This window comes from Macaca thibetana, chromosome 16 (assembly GCF_024542745.1).
Source record: "Macaca thibetana thibetana isolate TM-01 chromosome 16, ASM2454274v1, whole genome shotgun sequence".
In the NCBI taxonomy this organism is placed as follows: Eukaryota; Metazoa; Chordata; class Mammalia; order Primates; family Cercopithecidae; genus Macaca; species Macaca thibetana.
Window position 1 is genome coordinate 77,138,644 of NC_065593.1, and position 27,540 is coordinate 77,166,183.

The 27,540-nt window shown below is 45.5% G+C and overlaps 1 protein-coding gene across 1 annotated transcript; it reads right to left on the reverse strand.

Annotated features, from left to right (window-relative positions):
- Positions 1-718: 718 nt before the first annotated feature.
- On the reverse strand, positions 719-27,010 carry METTL2A (methyltransferase 2A, methylcytidine). Its single transcript, XM_050764899.1, has 9 exons — positions 26,877-27,010; positions 26,580-26,671; positions 24,240-24,598; positions 23,274-23,323; positions 15,146-15,206; positions 9,936-10,075; positions 5,555-5,661; positions 2,199-2,264; positions 719-1,090 (listed from the first exon to the last, which is right to left on the reverse strand). The coding sequence occupies exons 1-9, from the start codon at positions 26,984-26,986 to the stop codon at positions 936-938; spliced, it is 1,140 nt and encodes a 379-aa protein (XP_050620856.1). The 5' UTR covers positions 26,987-27,010; the 3' UTR covers positions 719-935.
- Positions 27,011-27,540: the final 530 nt, after the last annotated feature.

Below are 27,540 nucleotides of genomic sequence, written 5' to 3' on the forward strand. Positions count from 1 at the left end.
CAGCTCACTGAAACCTCCGCCTCCTGGGTTCACGCAATTCTCCCACCTTAGCCTCCCGAGTAGCTGGGATTACAGGCACCCACCACCACGCTCAGCTAATTTTAGTATCTCTAGTAGAGACGGGGTTTCACCATGTTGGCTAGGCTGGTGTCAAACTCCTGACCTCAGATGATCTGCCTGCCTCGGCCTCCCAAAGTGCTGAGATTACAGGTGTAAGCCCCCGCGCCTGGCGGAACTAAGATTAAAATGAAGACCACGATCAATTACTTAACAAGAACACCACATTTTGATGCTCTCTATAGGGTCATTTTTTTTGGTCAGGAAAATATCTGATCTGATTCTTCCCAGCTTGCTTCCCCTACAACTTAATGAGCCCTTCACTAATCTCGGTAAGTATTAACTGCAGTTGCCCTAGCCCGGCATTTACACTCTCAAAAGATTTAACGCACTTAGAGTCAAAAAACACTTGTCATATATAACACTTTTTCACATGGAAATAAATTGGTGTTTTAAGGTTTACAGTTCCTTTGAATAAAATTTCAGTTATTAGTTACAAAATGCTAAGACAGATTGAGATCTCAAAGAAATAACTTGAGAAAATTATATTTTAAAGGACTTCACAAATATAAAGCATAACTGTTAGAATCCTGATACAAAGTAACTTTTTCTAGGTTTAAGGTTCAAGTCTGAATTCCTAAATTGTCCAACGTCAACAAGACCTCATTTATATTCTTTTTATTTTTATGATTACTTTCAGATACAGGGTCTCACTATTTTGCCCAGGCTGGACTCCTGGGCTCAATGGATCCTCCCCGCCTCAGCCTCCTGAGTGGCAGGGATTACAGACATGCACCACCATGCCTGGTGCTACAGATGTTTTTTTAAAAAAGCCCGGAAACACAATGAGCTTGCATCGTCTTGGCAGCAGGTGCCTCTCAGCTGGTGCTGGACAGAAGGGGCTTGCAGTATTTGCACTGAATCCAAACCCGGTACATTGTCAGTTGCTTCCCTCGGTTCACCTGCAGTCGGCGGTCCACCAGGTTCTGAACCTTTTCCAGTCCAGCAGTGGTGAAAAGCATGTCCAGCTCCTCTAGTGTGGAAAAGAAAAGATGTTTATATATTTTCCCCTCAAGAAAAGGCATTTTTATCGACTAAGTCCTCATTAATGGGGCTCAGGGAAGCTGCTGTAGTGTTTTTTTTTTTTTTTTTAGACGGAGTCTTGCTCTGCTGCCCAGGCTGGAGTGCAGTGGCCGGATCTCAGCTCACTGCAAGCTCCGCCTCCCGGGTTTACGCCATACTCCTGCCTCAGCCTCCCGAGTAGCTGGGACTACAGGCGCCCGCCACCTCGCCCGGCTAGTTTTTTTTTGTATTTTTTAGTAGAGACGGGGTTTCACCGGGTTAGCCAAGATGGTCTCGAACTCCTGACCTCGTGATCCGCCTGTCTCGGCCTCCCAAAGTGCTGGGATTACAGGCTTGAGCCACCGCGCCCGGTCTGCTGCTGTAGTGTTTTTACACAGCCTTTTGGTTATAAATGCAGTGGTGGCTTGGTAACAGCAACTTCATGTTTAGGTGGGGAAGTCACTGTGTATGGGCCGTGGTTTTTTCTTTTTTAAAAACCTTTGGTTTATATTTGGCCGTTAGGCTCTATGAACGCCTTAAAATTTATACAAAAATATATATGTATGTCAAAGCAATTGTTTTAGGAAAGAGGTTTCATCATCTTAACCAAAGGCTCAAAGAATGTGACCCCAAAAAGGGCCCAGGAACAGAGAATTCATAAGGCCCATGTGATGGATGACGCCTGTGGACAGGGCCAGTTGCAGAGGAGAACAGTTCCTGGCACCCCTAGAACCCAGGGGACACGACTCACTCTGACCTGGGTGCACCAAAGCACAACCCCGTGCAGAGGGTGAAATGGGCTGGACTGGAGACAAGCCTTGCAGAGCGGGCAGGCTTCCCATTTTGGACAGTGGCAGACAGGGAGAGCAGAGCAGGACTGAAGGCATGGACAAGCCAGGGCTGACTGGGGGCCCAAGTGTCTGGCCCAGGGTGGAGGAGGGTGTAGGCAGTGGGGAACTGCAGGAAACGGAATGCCTAAAAGGCAGGAGGGGCCAGATAGTTCTCCTTCTGAACGTGCCTTGAAGACCATCTCATCTGGGACTGGGGACTTTTAGCGTAAAAAGATGAGTGTTTCATACCTTGTGTGAAGAAGTAAACCCTGGTTCCATCACCTCTCACGTAGAAATTTCCAGATAGACACTGACCTGCAGAGTGATGTGTTAAAAATCAGAGACACTTTAAGGCACTCCTTTGACTTGCATTGCTAAGGAAATGTTAACTGAGAAGTCAGCTTGTTGGGTGGAGAGCACTCCTGCCTCAGTGCTTCAGGAAGGGCAGCTTAACAGGAATAAGCTAACTCCAATGTCAGAAAACATGAGGTTCCTAAGCTCCCCACTCCAAAACTCTAGAATTGTTTGATGAAAACAACTTGTTCACCCCCCCAACCCCATTAAATTAACAGCACAAACTTTGTATTTATTTATTTATTTTTTTTGAGACGGAGTTTTGCTCTTGCTGCCCAGGCTGGGTGCAATGGCGTGACCTCAGCTCACTGCGACCTCCGCCTCCCAGGTTCAAGCAATTCTCCTGCCTCAGTCTCCCAAGTAGCTGGGATTACAGGTGCACACCACCACACCCGCCTAATTTTTTGTATTTTTAGTAGAGATGGGGTTTCACCATGTTGGTCAGGCTGATGTCAAACTCCGGACCTCAGGTGATCCACCCGCCTTGGCCTCCCAAAGTGCTGGGATTAAAGGCGTGAGCCACCGTGTCTGGCCTATTATTATTATTTTTTTTTAAATTAAGCAATATAGCTGAGTTTAAGCAAACTTAAGACAACCATTACCATTTTGGTGGTGACTGTCCTTTGCATGTCTCTTCTCGTGTCTACACAATCATAAATACAACTCAGATACTGTTTTGATCATGAACGTGCTTTCCCTTCTGCTGCTAACCTCCCTGGCCTTACCTCAGTTTACAGGCCTGGCACATACTTCCAGACCTTCCTGAATGCCCAAATCATCACACATGTATATACTTATTTCCCTGCAGATACTGGTATACGGGGATGGAGTTTAAAATACTCCCTTGCACGTTGCTCTCCTCTCACTGAATAATACAGAACAGAAATCCCTCCAAGCTCAGTGGTATGGGGTCCACCTCAGGTGACAAGCACAACATCTCCCTATGCAGAGGCATTCACTTCGTTTACAAAGTTTTGCTCGTGCATGTGCTAGTTCTTGACTATATTCAAAAAAACTATTGGCTTGAACAATAACTGGGTGCTTAAAAAAAGGCTGTAGGCCAGGCACGGTGGTTCCCGCCTGTAATCCCAGCACTTTGGGAGGCCAAGGTGCGCGGATCACCTGAGGTCAGGAGTTCGAGACCAGCCTGACCAACATGGTGAAACTCCGTCTCTACTAAAAATATAAAAAATTCGGCCGGGCACGGTGGCTCAAGCCTGTAATCCCAGCACTTTGGGAGGCCGAGACGGGCGGATCACGAGGTCAGGAGATCGAGACCATCCTGGCTAACACGGTGAAACCCCGTCTCTACTTAAAAATACAAAAAAAAAAAACTAGCCGGGCGAGGTGGCGGGCGCCTGTAGTCCCAGCTACTCGGGAGGCTGAGGCAGGAGAATGGTGTGAACCCAGGAGGCGGAGCTTGCAGTGAGCTGAGATCCGGCCATTGCACTCCAGCCTGGGCGGCAGAGCGAGACTCCGTCTCAAAAAAAAAAAAAAAAAAAAAAAAAAAAAATATATATATATATATATATATAAAAAAAATTAGCTGGGCATGGTGGCACATGCCTGTAGTCTTGGCTACTCGGGAGGCTGAGGCAGGAGAATTGCTTGAACCCAAGAGACAGAGGCTGTAGTGAGTCGAGATCGTGCCACTGCACTCCAGCCTGGGAGACAGAGCAAGACTCCATCTCAAAAAAAAAAAAAAAAAAAGGCTGTAACACTGAGCGCAGTGGCTCACGTCTACAATCCCAGCATTTTGGGAGGCCAAGGCAGGTGGATCACCTGAGGTCAGGAGTTCGAGACCAGCCTAGCCAACATGGTGAAACCCTGTCTCTACTAAAAATATAAAAAATTAGCTGGGCATGGTGGCACGTGCCTGTGATCCCAGCTACTTGGGAGGCTGAGGCAGGAGAATCGCTTGAACCCAGGAGGCAGAGGTTGCAGTGAGCCGAGATCATGCTATTGCACTCCAGCCTGGGCAACAAGGGTGAAACTCCATCTCAAAGACAAAAATAAAAAAAGAAGGCTGTAACAATTTCTCTTTCTACCAGTAATGAAGGAATGTACCTCCTTCTTTGAATTGGCCAGTATTAAGTAGTACTAACTTGTTATTTTTATTTCCTTGAAGTGTTGTTTACTGGCCATTTAGATATGTTATTTTGTGAACTGACTAAATACTCCTGGCCTGTTTTTTGGGTGGGTCACGGATCTTTTGCTTATCGGTTTCATGACAGCTCCTTGAAGAGCAAAGATATTAAGTCTTTATCTATTATATGCACTGAAAATATTCCTTCTTACTCTGTCATTTGCCTTTTACATTTTTAATGGCATCTTTTGTCATGCCACATTTAAAATTATTTATGTTTTTCAAATGTCTTCTTTTTTTTTTTTTTGAGACGGAGTTTCACTCTTGTTGCCCAGGCTGGAGTGCAATGGCACGATCTCGGCTCACTGCAACCTCCGTCTCCTGGGTTTAAGTGATTCTCCTACCTCAGCCTCCCGAGCAGCTGGGATTACAGGCATGCACCACCATGCCCGGCTAATTTTGTATTTTTAGTAGAGACAGGGTTTCTCCATGTTGGTCAGGCTGGTCTCGAACTCCTGACCTCAGGCGATCTGCCTGCCTCGGCCTCCCAAAGTGCTGGAATTACAGGCATAAGCCACCGTGCTCGGCCATCTTTCAAATGTCTTTCTAATAAAAGCTCTTCTAAAGGTAGCTGTCTTGCTTAAAAAGACCTCAATATCTAGATTATATAAGCCTCTTCAGTTTTCTTAAAAAATATAGTACTCTGTCACATTTAAATTGGCTTTATATATGGAGCTCTAATTCTAGAGTCTCTATTCTGATGGCAGCACCATTTTTTGATTATAGTGGCCAAGTACCTTTGTTTTTTTTTTTAATTATACTTTAAGTTCTGGGGTACATGTGCAGAACGTGCAGGTTTGTTACATAGGTATACATGTGCCACGGAGGTTTGCTGCACCCATCAACCCGTCATCTACATTAGGTATTTCTGCTAATACTATCCCTCCCCCAGCCCCCCCAATCCTCCGACAGGCCCCAGTGTGTGATGCCCCGTGCCCCGTGTCCGTGTGTTCTCTTTGTTCAACTCCCACTTATGAGTGAGAACATGCGGTGTTTGGCTTTCTGTTCTTGTGTCAGTTTGCTGAGAATGACGATTTCCAGCTTCATCCATGTCCCTGCAAAGGACATGATCTCTAGCGGTTAGGATTCGGCACTCTCAAAATACCTTTTTTAAACCGAAGCTGAGCCATGTCATAGCGGCCGTAATCTCGCAGAAGCATCATCCCCCCAGGTTTCAGAAGCCTGCTCAGCCTGTTGATGGCCTTCTGCATCCTGTGGAGCAGCAGGGAATGATGGTCAATCAGGTCTCCTTAAAGACAGGGATCTCTTTCCCTGTAGCATATCCCAAAAAGCCAGTAGACCTCCTCAACTGACACACCAACCCTGAGATCTAAGCTCCTCTACCCTTGCTTCAGTTAGAACTGAAGGACGTTAGCTGCCTGCTCACAGCTGTGGCCTTGATCCACTGCCTTCAGCCTGAAAAGGCCCGAGGAAAGCCTGCTTCTGCCATAAGAAAGTTCCCTGTTCCTGGCCAGTTGCAGTGGCTCATGCTTGTGATACCAGCACTTTGGGAGGCTGAGGCAGATGGATCACTTGAGGTCAGGAATTTGAGACCAGCCTGGCCAAAATGGTGAAACCCCATCTCTACTAAAAATACAGAAATTAGCCAGGCATGGTGGCGTGTGCCTATAATCCCAAATACTCAGGAGGCTGAGGCAGGAGAATTGCTGGAATCTGGGAGGTAGAGGGTGCAGTGAACCAAGATTGCACCACTGCCCTCTGGTCTGGGCAGCAGAGTAACTGAGACTCAGTCTCCAAAAAACAAACAAAAAAAAGTTCTCTGCTCTCCATCTGGCTCACTTCCCTCCTGGTCCTAGATAGCCATCTTTGCCCTGTGCTTCTGTGGCTGAGCAGAATCCTGAGCATCCAGTGGGTTCTGCTAGGTGACTTAATGGCCTGCACCATTAGACCTGAGCTCTTTCAATGCAGAGGCTGTATCTGTTTGTTAAATGAAGACTTGTCCTCAAGAACATACAAGTTACATGGCAATACAATCAGTATGCAAATGAGGATAAGAGACAGAGGGTTTTACACTTAGGTCTGCACTTTCCATATGCAGTGTTCTTTAGAAGTCTTGGTGCAGGTTGAAGCTTTCATAACTTCAGAAGTCTAAATGCTACAAACTTCACCAAAAAAATTTCAAAATCTGTTTAAATTTTGCATAATGAACATTTCCCACTTCAAAAACAAAAAACGGCCGAGGCAGGCAGATCACCTGAGGTCAGGAGTTCGAGACCATACTGGCCAACATGGTGAAACCCTGTCTCTACTAAAAATACAAAAAAATTAGCCAGGGATGGTGGCAGGCACCTGTAATCCCACCTACTTGGGAGGCTGAGGCAGGAGAATCACTTGAACCCGGGAGGCGGGATTGCAGTGAGCCAAGACCACGGAACTGCCCTCCAGCCTGGGCAAGAAGAGCGAAACTCCGTCTCAGAAAACGAACAAACAAACAAACAAACAAACAAACAGCTGGGGTCCTGCTATGCTATGTTGCCCAGGCTGGACTCTCGGGCTCAGTCTCCTAGGTAGCTGGGACTAAAAGTCTGTGCCACGGTGGCTGGCTTGAATTTTAAATTTTAACAGTTTGTTTTAGTCCATGTCAATTTTTAAAAACTTTGTAGCATTGAAACTTCTGAGGTCATAGGTTTTTTTTGAGACAGGGTCTCACTCTGTCACCCAGGCTGCAGTGCAGTGGTGTCATCATAGCTCACTTCAATGCAGCCTCAAACTCCTGGGCTTAAACCATACTCCTGCCTTAGCCTTCTGAGTAGCTGGGACTACAGATATGCATCTGGCTATTTTTTCTACTTTTTATTTTTTTATTTTTATTTTTGTACTTTTATTAGAGACGGGGTTTCACCGTGTTAGCCAGGATGGTCTCGATCTCCTGATCTTGTGATCCACCCGCCTCGGCCTCCCAAAGTGCTGGGATTACAGGCGTGAGCCACCGCACCTGGCCTTTATTTTTATTTTTAGTAGAGATGGGGGACTTGCTTTGTTGCCCAAGCTGGTCTTGAGCTCCTGGCTTCAAGCATTCCTCCCACCTCAGCCTCCCAAAGTGGTGGGATTATAGGCGTGAACCACTGTGCCTGGTCAACCTCTGCAATTATTAAAGTTTAAAACCATGGTAGGTCTTCTGGGTTATCCTGCATATGCCTTTATTTCGCACTCATCCTCTCAGGTTGGATGACTTCAGTGCCCTTCTAGAGGAAGTGTGGCCTAGAGAAGGTCAACCACTCAAAGCTCCTATCCTGTGCAGCCAGCAAGGGGTCCTTGGACTCTGGGAGATAAACCAGGATCTCAATTACTGGTCCCTGCAGTCTCTAGTCATGTTATCTGGCTTCCTAACACCAGCTTACCTTGACCTTTAACACTAATTTGCCTAATCATCCTTTGCAGGACTCTGATGCCACAGAATGAGATGTTTGAAGTCTCTAATGTCATGATTTCATGGGTATAGTTTACCCTAATATGTGCCAACCTCCAGCCTGTCCGGACTCACTGCACTCTGGCGGTGACAAGGGCTTCCATGGAATTAGTCAATGGTGTCTGAATCTCTTAGCCACCATCTCTAACTCTGCTTCCTTGAGAAGGTCAGGTGTGGTGGCTCACGCCTGTAATCCCAGCACTTTGGGATGCCGAGGTGGCTGGATCACTTGAGGTCAGGAGTTCAAGATCAGCCAGGTGAACGTGGTGAAACCCCGTCTCTACTAAAAATACAAAAAATATTAACCAGGTGTGGTGGTGCGTGTCTGTAATCCCAGCTGCTCGGCACACTGAGGCAGGAGGATCACTTGAAGCTGGGAGGCAGAGGTTGCAGTGAGCCTAGATCTTGCCACTGCACTCCAGCCTGGGCAACAGAGTGAGACTCCATCTCAGAAAAAACAAAAACCAAACAAACAAAAAAAAAACAAACAGAAGGTAGTTTCACAGGACCACTGGTTGCCTGATGCATATGAGATTTTAATGGTGTATTTTAGGATATAGCATTTGACTTTCTTTTAATCTGAATCTGATTTTATAGAATTCTGTACCACACTTTTCCAAAACATTGTAAGCATCAGAGAACACTTTAGTTAAGCTTCAATATAAATTTTGTGTTGCTAATAAGGTTTTTTTATTTAAAGCATTTAAAAGGCCAATAGGCTGGATGAGGTAGCTCATGCCTATAATCCCAGCACTTGTTGGGAGGCCATGGCGAGCAGATCATGAGGTCAGGAGTTCGAGACCAGCCTGGCCAGCATGGTGAAACACCATCTCTACTAAAAAAAAAAAAAAAAAAATACAGAAATTAGCCAGGCATGGTTACACCTGTAATCCCAGCTACTCGGGAGGCTGAGGCAGGAGAATTGGTTGAACCTAAGAGGTGGAGGTGGCAGTGAGCTGAGATCTCATCACTGCACCCCAGCTGGGGCAATAGAGCAAGATTCCATCTCCAAAAAAAAAAAAAAAAAAGGGCTGGGCGTGGTGACTCACGCCTGTAATCCAGCATTTTGAGAGGCCGAGGTGAGCAGATCACAAGGACAGGAGTTTGAGACCAGCCTGGCCAACATGGTGAAACCCCATCACTACTAAAAATACAAAAATTAGCTGGGCATGGTGACGGGTGCCTGTAATCCCAGCTACTCAGGAGGTTGAGGCAAGAGAATTGTGTGAACCAGGGAGGCAGAGGTTGCAGTGAGCCTAGATCATGCCATTGTACTCCAGCCCGGGCAACAGGGCTAGACTCTCGTCTCAAAATTAAAAATAAATAAATAAATAAATAAATAAATACATACATACATACATAAATAAATAAAAGGCCAATAATGAGACATTACCTAAAAGCTGTGACACCCACAGTTCTAAAATGGCATGTGATGAGATTATCAATAGGAATTTCCCCACATACTCATTAGAGACTGATTTCCCATTCTTTCCCAATGTTGAGCCACAACAAGGAAATGAAGAACCAACTACTGCAGCCAGCAGGCAGAAGTTACGAGGACAGAGCAGAAGCTGGACATCAAGCCAAATTTAGGAAAATGGTTGAGATGCTCACATCATTACAAATGGTGTGGCTTCTTTGTGTCTATCAGAACATAAACAAAACTCTTTTTACTTCTAGCCCAACTCTAATATCAAGGTCCCTCACCAGGCTGGGCATGGTGGCTCATACCTATAATCCCAGCACTTTGGGAGGCCAAGGTGGGAGGATCGCTTGAGCCAGGAATTCAAGACCAGTCTGGGCAACATGGCAAAACCCCATCTATGCTAAAAACACAAAAATTAGCCAGGACTGGTGGCACATGCCTGTGGTCCCACCTACTTGGGAAGCTGAGGAGGGAGGATCATTTAAGTCCAAGAGGTTAAGGCTGCAGTGAGCCATGATTGTACCACTGCACTCCAGCCTGGGCTGACAGAACAAGACCCTATCTTAAAAAAAAGGTCCCTCACCAAAGCTTTCTTTTTGTGACACTACCGGCCAAGGGACCCAAACTTACTTGTCTGGAACAATCGCTGAAAGAACAAATATGAGAATGATAATATCAAGACTGCCCTTGGGCACTGGGTAACTCTTCTCTTCATCACACAGGTCGTGAACAAAGGCAAAACACCGTGAAGGATCATATTCTGGATTTGTCTGCAGACAGGTGGAAGAGACAAGTACATCAGAAAATATTAACATAGCCTAAATAAAATATTATCTTGTTTTAAATTTTAAATGTAACTGCCGCTACTTCACAAAGAGGGATATATTTCTTTTTCCTTTTTTTTGAGGCAAAATCTCCCCATATTGCCCAGGCTGGCCTCAAACTCTTGGGTTGACACGATAGGATCTCCTGCCTCACCCTCCTGAGTAGGGGATATATTTCTAATCATTATATAGATTGGTGAAAAAGTAGTTGTGGTTTTTGCTATTGAAAGTAATGGCAAGGGCGTGGTGGCTCATGCCTGTAATCCCAGCATTTTTGGAGGCCAAGGCAGGAGGATCACCTGAGGTCGGGAGTTCAAGACCAGCCTGACCAACATGGAGAACCCCCATCTCTACTAAAAATACAAAATTAGCCAGGTGTGGTGGCACATGCCTGTAATCCTAGCTACTCAGGAGGCTGAGGCAGGAGAATCACTTGAACCCAGGAGGCAGAGGTTGCAGTAAGCCGAGATCGCGCCATTGCACTCCAGCCTGGGCGACAAGAGTGAAACTCCGTCTAAAAAAAGAAAAAAAAAAAAAAAAAAGAGAAAGTAATCGCAAAAACTGCAATTACTTTTGCATCAACCTAATAGCATGTTATTTCAGGGAGGACTCAGAGAGTAAAGATCAGGAATAACTGAAGGGAGATGGTGAGGAATCTAATGGTTGCTTTTAAAATAGAACATTCCTGACTCCCCTACTTTTATTCTTTATTCTTGTGTACTTTCTATACTTCTCATGCATGAAGTCAGATCTGAGAACTGGAAAACGATCATGAAAATGAGTGACCAACAGGTAAAAAAAACATTCATAAGCAGAGAGACAGCACACACTTTAAAAAAGCACAATCTGCTAGGCATGGTGGCTCACACCTAGAATCCCAGCACCCTGGGAGGCTGAGATGGGAGGATCACTTGAGCCCTGGAGTTTGAGACCAGCTAGGCAACAGAGTGAGACTTTGTCGCCACAAAAAATAAAAAAAATGCTGGGCGCGGTGGCTCATGCCTGTAATCCTAGCACTTTGGGAGGTTGAGGTGGGCAGATTACCTGAGGTCAGGAGTTCAAAATCAGCCTGGCCAACATGGTGAAACCCTGTCTCTACTAAAAATACAAAAAATTAGCTGGGTGCAGTGGCGCCTGCCTGTAATCCCAGCTACTCTGGAGGTTGAGGCAGGAGAATCACTTGAACCTGGGAGGCAGAGGTTGCAGTGAGCTGCGATCACGCCACTGCACTCCAGTCTGGGCGACAGAGCTAGACTCCATCTCAAAAAAAAAAATAAAAACAAAAAAAATTAGCCAGGTGTGGTGGCATGTGCCTGCAGTCCCAGTTACACAGGAGGTGGGAGAATCATTTGAGCCCAGGAGATCAAGGCCACAGTGAGCTTGATTGTACCACTGCACTCCAGCCTGAGTGATTGAGACCCTGTCTCAAAACAAACAAAGCACATGATTTAAAATAACTCCCAACTAGAAAATATTACACAAACCATAGAATTCTTCAGGAAAATCTATTTCTGTAGACGTAGAAAATTTAAATGTACTTTGTTAGCAAAAACTGAAGTAAAGATAGGCTTCAATATTCATTTGGTCTTTAACTTCATGCATAATTCCAAAAACATGGCACTACCAATCCCGAACCTGCCCTAACAGCATTATACATAATTGTAACAGACATTTTATTTTTTTTTTTTTGAGACAGAGTCTTGTTCTGTTGCCCAGGCTGGAGTGGCGCGATCTCGGCTCACTGCAACCTCTGCTTCCCAGGTTCAAGCAATTCTCCTGCCTCAGCCTCCCCAGTAGCTGGGATTACAGGTGCACACCACCACATCCTGCTAGTTTTTGTATTTTTTTTTTTGAGATGGAGTTTCGCTCTTGTCGCCCAGGCTGGAGTGCAATGGCATGATCTTGGCTCACTACAACCTCCACCTCCCAGGTTCAAATGATTCTCCTGACTCAGCCTCTCGAGTAGCTGGGATTACAGGCACCTACCACCATGCTCGGCTAATTTTTGTATTTTTAGTAGAGATGGGGTTTCACCATATTGGCCAGGCTGGTCTGGAACTCTTGACCTCAGATGATCTGCCTGCCTTGGCCTCCCAAAGTGCTGGGATTACAGGCATGAAACACTGTGCCCAGCCTAGTTTTTGTGTTTTTTAACCTACAGACAGGGTTTCACCATGTTGGCCAGGCTGGTCTTGAACTCCTGACCTCAAGTGATCCACCCACCTCAGCATCCCAAAGTGCTGGGATTAAAGGCGTGAGCCACCACACTTGGCCAATTGTAACAGACACATTTTTTTTTTTTTTTTTTTTTTTGAGATGGAGTCTTGCTCTATTTACCCAGACTGGAGTGCAGTGGTGCCATCTCGGCTCACTGCAACCTCTGCCTCCTGGGTTCAAGCGATTCTTCTGCTTCAGCCTCCCAAGTAGCTGGGACTACAGGTGTGCTCCACCATGCCCAGCTAATTTTTGTATTTTTAGTAGAGACGGGGTTTCACCATATTGGTCAGGCTGGTATCGAACTCCTGACCTCGTGATCCGCTGACCTCGGCCTCCCAAAGCGCTGGGATTATAGGCGTGAGCCACCGTGCCCGGCCATAACAGATACATTTTAAGGCATCTGCCTTCAATGTCCATCTTCTCCAAATATGTGAGTTTGTTTCTCATTGGCCAGAAGTGATTCAAAGAGGGCTGCTGTATTTACCAGTTAGGTTGTGTTAACTAGACTTTCCAGGGACTTCAGAACTGGGACACAGTTGTTTTAGTGAGGCACCATGAACCCCTGAAGAGGGTGAACTTGTAAGGGACTGGGAGGAGCAAGCACGTTGGAGCCATGTGCAAAACCAGGAAAAACGGACTTGAGAAAGCTGGTATGCAAAGAGGGAAAAAACAAATGGGCCCTGGGCAATGAGAGGTAAGACACCAGGAACTTGGGGCTGTATTTTGTGCCGTTAGGTTCTATGACATTCTCCTATATTGCTTTGAGTTTGTCTAGATGTTTCTGTTACTTGTAACTCAAAGAACCCCAATGGAATCATCTATCAGGATCGCCTGAGCCCAAAAGTTCAAGGCTGCAGTGGGCTATGATTGTGTCACTCTACTTCAGCCTGGGCACACAGTGAGACTGTCTCCAAAAATAAAAAAGGTGAAGTCCGAAGATGTGACTGAATTGCTGCAATCTCATTGCTGCTTCTTTTTTAGCCTTCCTTCCTTCTTTTCTTTACTTCTTTCCTCCCTTCCTCCTTCCTTCCTTCCTTCTTTCCCTCCTTCCCTCCCTTCCTCCCTCCCAGTATCCTTATCTGTAAGGAGTTGCTTCTTATGGGCAAAGAACGTGGTTTACTGAGATCAAATCTACTCTGGTAAAGATGCTGTGAACATTGTTTTGAAATGGCAAGAAAGGTTTTTTGTTTTGAAATGGCATCAAACTTAGTTGATAAAGTAGCAGCAGGGTTTGAGAGAATGGACTTCAATTTGAAAGCTCTACTGTGGGCAAAATCCTATCAGCATCGCATGCTACAGAGAAATCTTTCATGAAAGGAAGAGCCAATTGATACGGTAAACTTCATTGTTATCCTATTTTAAGAAACCACCAGTCACCCCAGCCCTTAGCAATCACTACCACAGCCCTCGGCAATCACCACCCTGATCAGTCAGCAGCCATCAGTATCAAGGCAAGACCCTCCACCAGCAAAGATTACAACTTGCTGAAGGTTTAGATGATTATTAACATGTTTTAGCAATAAACTATTTTCTTTCTCTTTTTTTTGAAATGGAGTCTCACTTTGTTGCCCAGGCTGGAGTGCAGTGGCACGATCTTGGCTCACTGCAACATTTGCCTCCCCAGTTCAAGTGATTCTCCTGCTTCGGCCTCTTGAGTAGCTGGGACTACAGGTGCCCACCACTATGCCTGGATAATTTCTTGTATTTTTCTTTAGTAGAGATGGGGTTTCACCATGTTGCCTAGGGTAGTCTTGAACTCCTGATCTCAAGTGATCCATCCGCCTCGGCCTTCGAAAGTGTTGGGATGACAGACGTTAAGCCATTGTGTCCGACCAATAATGTATTTTTATTTATTTTTTTTTGAGATGGAGTCTCGCTCTGTGGCCTAGCTGGAGTGCAGTGGCGCAATCTCGGCCTCCTGAGTTCAAGCAATTCTCCTACCTCAGCCTCCTGAGTAGCTGAAATTACAGGTGTGCACCACTTTTTGTACTTTAGCCTGGCTAATTTTTTTTGTATTTTTAGTAGAGACGGGGTTTCACCATGTTGGTCAGGCTGGTTTTGAACTCCTGACCTCGTGATCCGCCCACCTTGGCCTCCCAAAGTGCTGGGATTACAGGTATGAGTCACCCCACCAGCCTGCAATCATATTTCATTGGTTTATGCAATTGTGTATTAAATTTAATAATCACAACACAAGTGTAAGCTACCATTCGAGACCAGCCTGGGCAACGTGGTGAAACTCTTCCTTTCACTTGAACACACAGAGGACACTGTAGAGTATGAAGTGGCCTAATTGCAATATTGTGTCTTAGAGAACAGGGAGACCAGAGGAGAGGGAGAGAAATGGGGGAATGGCCGGTTGGTGGAGCAGTCACAACACATGCGTTTGTTAAGTTGACCATCTTACACAGATGTGATCTGTGGAACCCCAAACCAAGTACAACAGTAACATCCCACGCTATAACATATTAATAGTAAAAAAGTCTGAAATATTCTGAGAATCACCAAAGCATGACACACAGACACTAAGTGAGCATATGGTGGTGGAGAAACAGCACTGGTAGGCTTGCTTGATGCAGGGTTACAAGAAACTTTCAATATATGAATGGATACCACATCTGTACAGTGTGATAAAGTGAACTGCAATAAAATAAGGTATGCTTGTTATCAGTAAATCTTTTACTTTTAGACCATAAGAAAACAGGCCATATAATAAGAACACAGACAGAGACCTTGATTTTTAGGAGAACCTTTTCCCTTTAATCAGTGGAAATTCCCAGTAGGAGCCATTTTACTCACCTGGACCAGCTCTATAGCTGTGGAAGAAAAATCACAGCAGTAAACAAAGAGTCCTGGGTCACTGAAATGGGCAGAAAAGACAGCAATGAGACTACAAATTGAGCTATGTCTACTCTCATTCTTGTGTAGTAGAGTTAAAATATCAAACGGGAAAAACCATCATTCATTCAAATAAACTGTATCTATTAGTCACAACATATTTCATTTTGGTTAAAATCCTTTTTGAATTATATCCTTTTGGAGGCTGTGTGGACATAGCTAATATGAAGTTTATAAAACAACCAGTGAGTTCCAAATCAATGTCTTCTCTTTTTCCATCTACAGAAATCCTACGTTTCCCTCAAATGAAGCCTTGCTTGATAGCACCACAAGAATTCTTTTTTCTCCGCTCTGAGCTACCTTGGCACTTTCTCCACACCAGGAACACATCTGTACCTGTCTGTTGGCCCCCACCACATAGTGGGTGAGTGCTGTGACAGCAGAGATTACACCTCTCGCTTATTAGTTCACCAAACACTACTGTGGGTCCACTATGTATTGGGTACTATCTTAGATGCTGAGGAGATAAAGACAAACAACACAAAATCCCTGTGCTTATTTCTCTTGGTATCCTCACTATCTAGCACAAGTCTCAGCACAAGGTAGCAATACAAAAAATGTTGATTTTAAAACCATCAAAATTGCTTCCAGTATGAAGCATATTATATATTTATTCTGAAGACATCAAAATGCAAAACAATTTGTAATGCCAGAATTCTTTTTGTCAGGACAGGTCTAAATAAAAATGGGAGAGGAAGGCTGTACGCTTGTGTTTTAGAAACAACAGCCCAGAGCTCTTCTGCACTGTTGGGCTCATTCTTTGAGAGACCCTGGGATTTCTGGGAGTATGCAATACCTCCAGCTTCTCAAAGGCATGGGCTCTGCTTCCTGCTGAACTGTTGACCTTTGGAGCAGACAACTTTTGGGAGGTATAATCAAGACTAAAAACCTGGGAAGCTGCAGCATTTGCTGTGGTAATCACTAGCTACCTGTGGCTATTTAAATTAAAAATTCAGTTTCTCAGTCCTATTAGATACATTTCACACGTGGCTAGTGACTGCCATAAGGGCAGTAGAACATTTCCATCACTGCACAAAGTTCTATTCCACAGTACTGCTCTGGAAGCTGGGGCCATGCCTGTCCTGTTCTTGAATCAGCCAGGCAGCTGCATCTGCCGAGTACCCATTAAGGTCATGGGCTAAGTTCTATCAGACTCAGCTTCTGCTTTCTAAAACACTCATTGCAGTCTTCACCTCCTGGGTTCAAGTGATCCTCCTACCTCAGCCCCCCAAGTAGCTGGGATTACAGGTGCGCACCACCATGCCCAGCTAATTTTTGTATTTTTAGTAGAGATGGGGTTTCACCATGTTGGCCAGGCTAGTCTCAAACTCCTGACCTCAGGTGATCCACCTGCCTCGGCCTCCCAAGGTGCTGAAATTACAGGCATGAACCACTGTGCCTGGCAAGTGTTGTTTTCTTCTTTATGCTTTTCTTTTCTTTTTTTTTTTTTTTTGACATGAGGTCTCGGCTCTGTCACCTAGGCTGGATGGTAGTAGGGTAATCTCAGCTCACTGCGGCCTCTGCCTCCTGGGTTCAAGTGATTCTGCAGCCTCAGCCTCCCGAGTAGCTGGGACTACAGCTTCCCACCACCATGCCGTTAATTTTTGTATTTTTAGGACAGACGGGGTTTCACCATGTTGGTTAGGTTGGTCTTGAACTCCTGACCTTGGCTTCCCAAAGTGTTCAGATTACAGGCATGAGCCACCACACCTGGCCTCTTTGTGCTTTTCTTTTATCTTTTTTTTTTTTTTTTTTTTTTTTTTTTTGAGATGGAGTTTTGCTTTTGTCGCCCAGGCTGGAGTGCAATGGCATGGTCTCGGCTCATTGCTACCTCTGCCTCCTGGGTCCAAGCCATTCTCCTGCCTCAGCTTCCTGAGTAGCTGGGATTACAGGTGCCTGCCACCATGCCTGGCTAATTTTTGTATTTTTAGTAGAGACAGGGTTTCTCTATGTTGGCCAGGCTGGGCTCGAACTTCTGACCTCAGGTGATCTGCCCACCTTGGCCACTCAAAGTGCTGGGATTACAAGCGTGAGCCATCACGCCTGGCCTGTGCTTTTCTTTTTCTACAGGTCATATAGTTATCCCTAGGTATCCAGCTCAAGTCTCTTACACAATGGTCTCAGGTGTAGCATTTGCATACAACCCACACACATCCTCCTGCATAGATTAAATCATCTCTAATGCCTAATATAAATGCTATGTAAATAGTGATATACATTTTTTTTTTTTTTTTGAGATGGAGTCTTGCTCTGTCGCCCAGGCTGGAGTACAGCGGTGCAATCTTGGCTCGCTGCAAGCTCCGCTTCCCGGGTTCACGCCATTCTCCTGCCTCAGCCTCCAGAGTAGCTGGGACTACAGATACTACTACCACGCCCAGCTAATTTTTTGTATTTTTAGTAGAGATGGGGTTTCACCGTGTTACCCAGGGTGGTCTCGATCTCCTAACCTCATGATCCACCCGCCTCAGCCTCTCAAAGTGCTGGGATTACAGGCGTGAGCCACTGCGCCCGGCCGTAAATAGTTATGTTTTAAAAAATTGTTGTATTATTTCTGAGACAGGGTCTTGCTCTGTCACCTGGAGTACAGTGGTGTGATCATGGCTCACTGCAGCCTCAACCAATCCTCTGGCCTCAGCCTCCAAAGTAGCTGAGACTACAGGTGCATGCCAGCATGCTTGGCTAATTTTTAAGTTTTTGTAAAGACAAGGTCTCACTATGTTGCTCAGGCTTGTCTTTAACTTCTGGGCTCAAGTGATACTATCTCCTTGTCCTTCCAAAGTGCTGGGATTATAGGCATGGGCCACTGTGCCCGGCCTGTACTATTTATTTTCAATCCAAGGTTGCTTGAATCCTTGGATGCAGAACAGGTGAATATGAAGGGCTGAGAGTATTACTTTTAAAATCAGAGTCCTTAATTGGGATCTGAGGATAGAACTGCATTTCAGAATAATTGGTTTTCTCTATTTTACTTCATATACTTAAAATTAGCCCAAGATAAATCTATATAGAGATCCGTGCATTTGTAGAGTAGTGGTTGCTTAGGGCTAGAGGCTGGGGGAAATCGGGAAATGGGGAGTGACTGCTAATGGGTATGGGGCTTCTTTTTGGGGTGATGAAAATGTCCTGAAGCTGACTGCAGTGATGGCTGCACAACTCCGTGAATTAACTTAAAACCACTGTATTATGGTCGGGCGTGGTGGCTCACGCCTGTAATCCCAGCACTTTGGCAGGCTGAAGTGGGTGGATCACAAGGTCAGGAGTTCGAGACCAGCCTGGCCAACACAGTGAAAACCCGTTTCTACCAAAAATACAAAAATTAGCTGGGCACGGTGGCGGGTGCCTGTAATCCCAACTACCCGGGAGGCTGAGGCAGGGGAATTGCTTGAAGATGGGAGGTAGAGGTTGCAGTGAGCCAAGATTGTGCCACTGTACTCCAGCCCGGGTGACAGGGCAAGATGCTGTCTCAAAAAAAAAAAGAAAAAAAGAAAACCAACCAAACAAAAAAACCACTGTATTACACACTTTGTATCTCCAAAAAGCTGTTATATATAAAAAGAAAACAAATGAAAAATACATTAGCCTGAGAAATGATCCAAAGACTTTATCAGATACATTAAAAAAATATTAAGAACCCTGGCCTGTGCAACATGGCAAAACCCCATTTCTACAAAAAAGACAAAAATTAGCAGGGGTGGTGGCACACGCCTATTGTCTCAGTTACTTGGGAGGCTGAGGTGGGAGGATCAACTGAGCCCAGGAAGGCTGCAGCTACAGTGAGCTGTGATGGCACCACTGCATTCTAGCTTGGGTGACAGAGAGCCTGTCTCAAAAAAAAAAAAAAAAAAAAAAAAAAAAAAGGCAATAGGGTAACTCAAGAAACATAAAAAGGCTGTAAAGACTGCAGAATGGGCTGGGTGTGGTGGCTCATGCCTGTAATCCCAGCACTTTAGGAGGATGAGGTGGGTGGATCACCTGAGGTCAGGAGTTCGAGACCAGCCTGGCCAACATAGTGAAAGCTTGTCTCTACTAAAAAAATACAAAAATTAGGCTGGGCATGGTGGCTTACACCTATAATCCCAGCACTTTGGGAGGCCGAGGCGGGCGGATCATAAGGTCAGGAGATTGAGACCAGCCTGACCAACATGGTGAAAGCCCGTCTCTACTAAAAATACAAAAAATTGGGCTGGGCGCGGTGGCTCAAGCCTGTAATCCCAGCACTTTGGGAGGCCGAGACAGGCGGATCACGAGGTCGGGAGATCGAGACCATCCTGGCTAACACGGTGAAACCCCGTCTCTACTAAAAAAATACAAAAAACTAGCCAGGCGACGTGGCGGGCGCCTGTAGTCCCAGCTACTCGGGAGGCTGAGGCAGGAGAATGGCATAAACCCGGGAGGCGGAGCTTGCAGTGAGCTGAGATCCGGCCACTGCACTCCAGCCTGGGCAGCAGAGCGAGATTCCGTTTCAAAAAAAAAAAAAAAAAAAAAAAAAAAAAAAAAAATTAGCCGGGCGTGGTGGCGGGCACCTGTAAGTCCCAGCTACTCGGGAGGCTGGGGCAGGAGAATGGCGTGAACCTGGGAGGTGGAGCTTGCAGTGAGCTGAGATTGCGCCACTGCACTCTAGCCTGGGAGACAGAGCAAGACTCTGTCTCAAAAAAAAAAAAAAAAAAAAAAAAACAAACAAACAAAAAACACCAACAACAAAGCAAAAATGAGCCGGGTGTGGTGGCTCACACCTGTAATCCCAGCACTTTGGGAGGCTGAGGTGTGTGGATCACCTGAGGTCAGGAGTTTGAGACCAGCCTGACCAACATGGAAAAACGCCGTCTCTACTAAAAATACAAAATTAGCTGGGTGTGGTGGCGCATGCCTGTAATCCCAGCTACTTGGGAGGCTGAGGCAGGAGAATCGCTTGATCTCACGAGGTGGAGGTTGTGGTGCACCAAGATTGCGCCACTGCACTCCAGCCTGGGCAACAAGAGCAAAACTCAGTCTCAATCAATAATACAAAAATTAGCTGGGTGTGGTGGCAGGGACCTGTAATCTCAATTACTTGGGAGGCTGACGCAGGAGAATTGCTTGAACCTGGGAGGTGGAGGTTGCGGTGAGCCAAGATTGAGTTACTCCAGCCTGGGCGACACAGTGAGACTCCGTCTCAAAAAAGACTGCAGAGTGATGCAGCTGGACGATATCAACTAGGGAAGTTTTCTAGATGCTTCTGATCTAGAATGTGAGGAAGGAAGGAAATAGTGTAGTAGAAACAAAGGACATATTGGAAAGGTACGGAATCAGGGGAAGACATGCAAGGTGTGACCAGTGCACTGAGGGATAAGAGGACATACTTTATAGGGCACATTCTTGCAGAGGACCTTGAAAACTATGCCCAACAATTTAAAAACCTGATTCACAGGCAGTAGAAAACATGTCAATTCTGAGCCAGTGAATTACATGAACAAGTGGGTTCTAGCAAGATATTGAACACAGCGATCTTATTTAAATGGCATAAAGAGGCTGTGGCAAAGATGCCATCTGAACTGCCATTCAGTTTTACATTCATTGATGATATTGATGATTAATGGCCATAACTTGAAGCTAAGTCAATCTCCCATTTGAGGTGGGTTCCTCAGAGTGTAACTTCAAGAGCAGAACAATCTCTTTTCTTCAGTGTTAGCTACTAGGACTGCCATTTTCTTAGAAATTTCTGAGAACAAATTGTAGAAATATTTAAATGTATATTGGTAATGAGGCTAATGTTTTACTCAATCCTGTTAATGAATACCGTGGGCTAAATTGGTAAAGTGTATATTATACGAAACCTTTGAGAAACTGGATTCCAATAATGAATACAGAACTGGAATGTCATTTCCACAAGGGGTTTAAAAACAGTTATGGGACCAGGAGCCATGGCTCCCACCTGTAATCCCAGCACTTTGGGAGGCAGAGGCGGGTGGATCACTTGAGGTCAGGAGTTCGAGACCATCCTGACCAATACAGTGAAACCCCATCTCTACTAAAAATACAAAAATTAGCTGGGCATTGTGGCGCATGCCGGTAATCCCAGGTATTTGGGAGGCTGAGGCAGGAGAATCGCTTGAACCCAGGAGGCAGAGGTTGCAGTGAGCTAAGATTATGCCACTGCACTCCAGCCTGGGTAATACAGCAAGACTCCTTCTTGAACAAAACAGGTATGTTATAATAAATATATCTGGTGTTGGTCTTTGTGGTTCCAGGTACAGAGTTCCAAAAACCTTAAGAATTTCCTCAGCAAGATGGGCATCGTGGCTCACACCTATAATCCCAGCACTTTGGGAGGCTGAGGCAGGTGGATCACCTGAGGTCTGGAGTTCGAGACCAGCCTGGCCAATGTGGTGAAACCCCATCCCTACTAAAAATATAAAAATTAGCTATGCGTGGTGGCGTGCACCTGTAATCCCAGCTACTAGGGAGGCTGAGGCAGGAGAATCACTTGAACCCAGAAGGCCTAGGTTGCAATGAGCCGAGATCATGCCACTGTACTCCAGCCTGGGTGATGAAGCAAGACTCTATATCTTTTGTTATTCATAATGAACTCCCCCAGGACCACACTGAATTTACGTTAATGAGACGACCTGGGGTGGGGCCAACACCAGGAAGGGCAAATAGACTGGAACTTTCTTTCAGCTTCACCCACCAACATCCTGAATACAAAAGCAGATTATGTTGTACGAAAACTATTATCTTCTTCTCCTTTTAAAGTTAATTTTCCCATAAGTCTGTATCCTAGCTGTATAAAAACTCTTGAGGCTGGGAATGGTGACTTATGCATGTAACTCCAGTACTTTGGGAGGCCAAGGCAAGAGGATCACTTGAGCCCAGGAGTTTGAGACCAGTCTGGGCAACGAAGTGAGATCCTGTCTCTACAAAAAATAAACAAAAATTAGCTGGGCATGGTGGCATGTGTCTGTAGGCCCAGCTACTTGGGAGGTTGAAGTGAGAGGACCGCGTGAGCCTAGGACTTTCAGCCTGCAGTGTGCTCTGGGTGTACCACTGTGCTCTAGTCAGGATGACAGAACAAGAGCTTATTTCAAAACAAAAAAACTCTTGATGAGCTTCCAGGTTGGTGAACACATCCGTGTGCTAGGAGGGCCCTGCACTGAGCTCCTCAGGGACAAAGCTCCTGAGTGTGAGATCCTGTGAACTCCACCCTAATTATTTCTTCAGCTGGCTGTTAATCTGTATCCTTCGTAACAAACACATAAATGTAAGTGAAGTGTTTCCCTGAGTTCTGTGAGTCATTCTAGGCAATTATTGAACTGGAGATAGGGCTCCCCTGATTTACAGCCTGTAGGGCAGAAACACGGAGGGCCAGATTCACAACTGGCATCTGAAGTCAGGGGCAGTCTTCTGGGACCAAATCCTTAACTTGTATGATCTGATACCAACTCCAAGTAGACAGTGTCAGAATTAATTCAATTCTGGATAATTCTAGGACACCCAGCTGTTGCTGAATTGGTCAGTGTTGGCAAAAACTCCGCACATTTGGTGTCAGAAGTGTTCTGTTTAAGTACACAAAACAGTGTTTTCATCAGAACAGGAGACATCTTCATGTATGTTAGCTTTCTCAACTCTACCATGGGGGTGATGACAACTCAGCCACTGACTGTTCTTCAGAGATCACGAGAATGGAAAAGGTGAACACATTTGTTCCTTAGAAGGTGGCACTACATGTTAACACTATCGAGTTTTAAGTCTAATTTTCCAAATGACAAAGATAATCAAATTCAATCAATCCATAAATGAATAATGTAGAAATCTGAATTTGACATAATCCATATTTTCCAATAACCATTACTGATAGTTTGATGTAGCAAGTTTTGAAAAAAACCTTTACTTTTTTTTCTTGCTACATTGCCCTGGCTGGTCTCACACTCCTGGCCTCAAGCAATCCTGCTTTGGCCTCCCAAAGTGCTGGGATTACTGTCGTGAAGCAATGCACCCAGCCAACCTTCACTTTTATCTTCTTTGCTATCATAAACTTTTACAACATACTTACTTGTTCGTTTGTAAAATTGGAAAGACTGTGTTTCCCACACCACAACCAACCTGCAGAGAGAAATGAACTATTAATCACAGAACTTTCCAGAGTTAATTCCCTAAAGCTAGAAAGCTTATATTGTTATTGTGAGCTTATATTGTTATTGTGAAAATATTTGTAATCAACTGTGCTGAAAAATGTATGAAAAGGGGACCTTGGCAACCTTGTCCTAAACACAGCGCTGTGTGGTAATGAAGACAGCAACTATTCACTAAAGGCTTAACTATGTGCCAGATATTGTTCTTAGCCATTTTACGTACATTATCTCCATCCTCGTAACTACAAGGTGCAGAGGCAGCAGTCTCACTGCTCAGAGAGGGTAAGGAAATTGTCTAAGATCACACCATAGGACTCAATCCCAAGGTTAACCAGTTTCAGAATCAGCTTCCAGTAACGTGTGCAGTCCCCATTTATGAATTTATATTATACCAATCTAGACATTTTTCCAGGTCTAGACTCTGCTACACTATCCAAACGCAGAGGAAGAGAATTATCCCAGGCCTAAGACACAGGCACCATCCTAACTACCCTCTTTGTTCCTGTAAACTGTATTAGAGGAGAAGCAACAGTTTGTCTTCTGATCTGGGACTTTCTTCCAGGGTTATAGCAATGATCATGTTGAGCTCTTTCACCTGTATGATGCAGTGGCATGTGACAAGTACAGCATGATGCTATTAATACAATTTTTGGAAGTGACATGCTATTCCCATGTGATCTTTGTCCATCATGACCACCAGGTATCTGGCCTGCACTGAGGGCATTTTATCAGTTCAAAAATGGAAGTGATTCCAGGCTAATATAAGGGTCAAGTCTAGTCAGCATCATCCAATATAAGTTACTTTTGTTGTCACCCTCTCTATGCTACTTCACGTGCACAAGTATAATAGCTTCACATACCCCACTACCGAGACAATAAAAGGTTACCTCCAGTATTCGGTAGGTGGCTGAGGATCCAGGAAACTCATCAGCACAAATTTCCAGGTCACTAATTTTCTGAGTTACATTCTCCTCCACAGGAGGTGTCTCTGTTTTATGTTCAAGGCTCTTCGAAGAACACTTGTGCTGTTCTTCCATTATTAAACTAGGTCCATCCTCATTGTTTCTACATTCAGGTACTTCACTCCTCTTGTTCTCCAAGAACCAATCCTTCAAATGATTTTGATTCTGGCTAGGTGCCAGCTCAGGGAATTCGGTAAAAAGCCAATGTCTATCCTTGAAAAACCCATTTTCATGGATTTTGTAGAAGTTATTCCAGTATTTGTGGGCATTGATCTCATAATCAACTGTAAATATTTAAGAAAGAATTTTAAGAACCAGCTCTCAAATATTTTATTTATATCTAATGTCAATTATCCTGCTTTACCAAATGTCACTTTAATACTAAAAGTATCCTCAGGTAGAGCCACAGTCCCAGAGCTGAAGGCCTTTCTGAGGTAATTTAGTCCTGCCATCTGGCATTATACCTGAAAGGCCCTATTCGTCATTACAGGAGAGTCTAAATTCTGTTTGAACAATCAACCAGAGAACTTACTATCAAGTATCCTCCTACACCTTTGGATGACTTTTTTTTTTTCCCCCCTAAGACAGAGTCTCTCTCTGTCGCCCAGGCTGGAGTGCAGTGGCGCGATCTCGGCTCACTGCAAGCTCCACCTCCTGGGTTCACGCCATTCTCCTGCCTCAGCCTCCTGAGCAGCTGGGACTACAGGCGCCCGCCACCATGCCCGGACAATTTTCTGTATTTTTTAGTAGAGACAGGGTTTCACCGTGTTAGCCAGGATGGTCTCGATCTCCTGATCTTGTGATCCGCCTGTCTTGGCCTCCCAAAGTGGTGGGATTACAGGCATGAGCCACCGCGCCCGGCTGGATGACTTTTAACTATTAAAAACTCCTAGAAGTAGCCAGGTGCAGTGGCTCATGCCTGTAATCCCAGCACTTTGGGAGGCTGAGGCGGGCAGATCATGAGGTCAGGAGATTGAGACCATCCTGGCCAGCATGGTGAAACCCCATCTGTACTAAAATACAAAATATTAGCCAGGCGTGGTGGTGCACGCCTGTAGTCCCAGCTACTCGGGAGGCTGAGGCAGGGGAATCGCCTGAACTGGGGAGGAGATTGCTGTGAGCTGAGATCTTGCCACTGCACTCCAGTCTGGTGACAGAGCGAGACTCCGTCTCCAAAAAAAAAAAAGATGGACAGTTTAAATGAAAGCTGTTTTTAAGGTGACCATGACAATCCCAGATTTCAGTTTACTGCTCTTGCCGATTCAGGGGGCCTTGACTAGTGTAGTAGAAAGGATAAAACCTAACAAATTGAGCAGGACAGTGACAATGGAAGGTGGAATCCAATAAGGAGTGTGTTAACAATTCACAACTCACTTGCTGAATCAACCAAGACTCCCTAAGAAATAGGATTTTAGTTCCACTGCTGCTACTACTGACTGCTTACCTCTGGGAAAAGCACTTAATGTCCTGTGGTCCAAGTGTCTTTAACTATAAAAAGAGAATATTGAACCACATGATTTTCAAAATCCCTTTCAACTCTTAACTTGCTTTGATTTAGTTGCTGTCAAACTATGCAGGGTGAATGTTTTGTAACTGGAATCTTCTTGTACAGAACTCTTTCAGAGGGTACTAAATTTGTAGTCCTATCTTCAACTGTCTGGAACAATCAGTCCTAGTTTTAGTATCTAGGGATATTTTGCAGTGAAATCATCCACCTCTCAAGCAGGGGCCTCCTTTTCTTTGGTCAGGCTTAATCTCCACTCTGTTGCATCCACCTTTCCTTGACTGAAGCCCTAAATTCTCATAACCATCACACAAGTAATAGACACACAGTCACCAGTCATTAGCCCCCCTCCCAACAATATTTAGAATGTAATCACTTAAATGAAGCTTCAATGGAAACATCTCCTCATGGAAAGTGCAAATCATGTAGAAAGTACAGGCTCCAAGATGATCGCGTGACCATACAGTCGTCATTGGCTAGCCATATCAACGTGGGTCTAGTCAACATAATTAAAGACAAAATTACCCTCCTCCAAAGTTAAACTATATATAAAAAAAAACCCTCTACGACTTAACAAGATTTTGTTACAATGCAGCCCTTTTCCCTCCTTGCTCATCCCCTCCCCGTCCCGCTCTACTCCTGAGATCTGCATCAGGCCAGTAATAAAGGACCTAGGCGGCCGCGGTTCTCTGGCCTCTCCGGGAGGGCGCGTTCGGCAGTACGCTGGCTGTTGATACTACTGAGAGCCCATTTAAGCGCACCTTGTTTCTCCTGGCACACCCGCTGGGTACTGTTCTCCTGGACTTTTCTCTCCGCCGCTGCGGCTTGCTCTTCTGACCACTCCACATTGTCCCTGAGAAAATCAAATGGGCAGCTTAGGGGCCTCACGTCCTGGCTGCGGGCAGGGTGAGTCGCTGGCCTACGAGTTTCTCTCCCCTTGGAGAGTGCCTCAGGTAGGGCAGCTGGACTCGTAGCCGGCGGTCAGGGGCTTTTCGGAGGGCTCCGAGGCGGCGGGACAGAGGGCAAGCGACAGGCCGGGCGAGAGGCAGGGTGATTACCAGGCATTGTGGTGGAAGACACGGGCCGGATCGCTCAGGAACCGGTTCCCAAACTGCTGCCTCTTATCGGCGAGGACTGCAGGCGCACCTTCAGGGTAGGAGCCGGCCATGACACCGGAGCCGGAAACACTTAACTTTCGGTAACGCGAGAACTTGCTACGGGCCACTCCCTCTTCCAGAAGACGCTGAATCTGGGCGGGAAAAACGGTGGCGGGGGAGGGCGGCCCTGGAGTCCGGTCCGGGTGGAGCCTGGGAGCTGTCGTTTGGGGCTGCCCCAGGGTTGGCGAAGGGCTCTCTAGGGAAGGGGACTAGGCAGGGGGAAGTTCTCCCCGGAGTCGTTTCTCATTGATGAGGTGCTGATGGACGTGCAGGTTAGGCAGAAAGTGGGAGACATTCCACTTGAGCCCCAGTTCAATGCTGGGATCCTCTAACAGGTTCCCTAGCTTCCCTCAAGTTGTAAAACAGGAAAAATCTAGAATCATTGTAAGAATTGAGGCTACCTAGTTCCACTATGGAGCCGATGTCCAGAACTGAAGAAGGTAGCAAGCAGTGGCAAGAAACCGGGCAATTTCCAGCTTCTGTGGTCAGCTCTTCATAGTGTGGGTGTATATGTATACACAGTGTGTATATATATTTTGGTTGGGGTAGGGGAAGATGGAGATAT

Excerpts from the sequence above, each read along its gene's own strand:
- METTL2A (XM_050764899.1), bottom strand. The coding sequence starts at position 26,986 with ATGGCCGGCTCCTACCCTGAAGGTGCGCCTGCAGTCCTCGCCGATAAG. Across the intron at positions 23,324-24,239 it reads CCACCTACCGAATACTGGAG|GTTGGTTGTGGTGTGGGAAA; the intron begins GTAACCTTTTAT and ends TTCTCTCTGCAG. Across the intron at positions 5,662-9,935 it reads TCAGCGATTGTTCCAGACAA|GATGCAGAAGGCCATCAACA; the intron begins GTAAGTTTGGGT and ends GCTGCTCCACAG.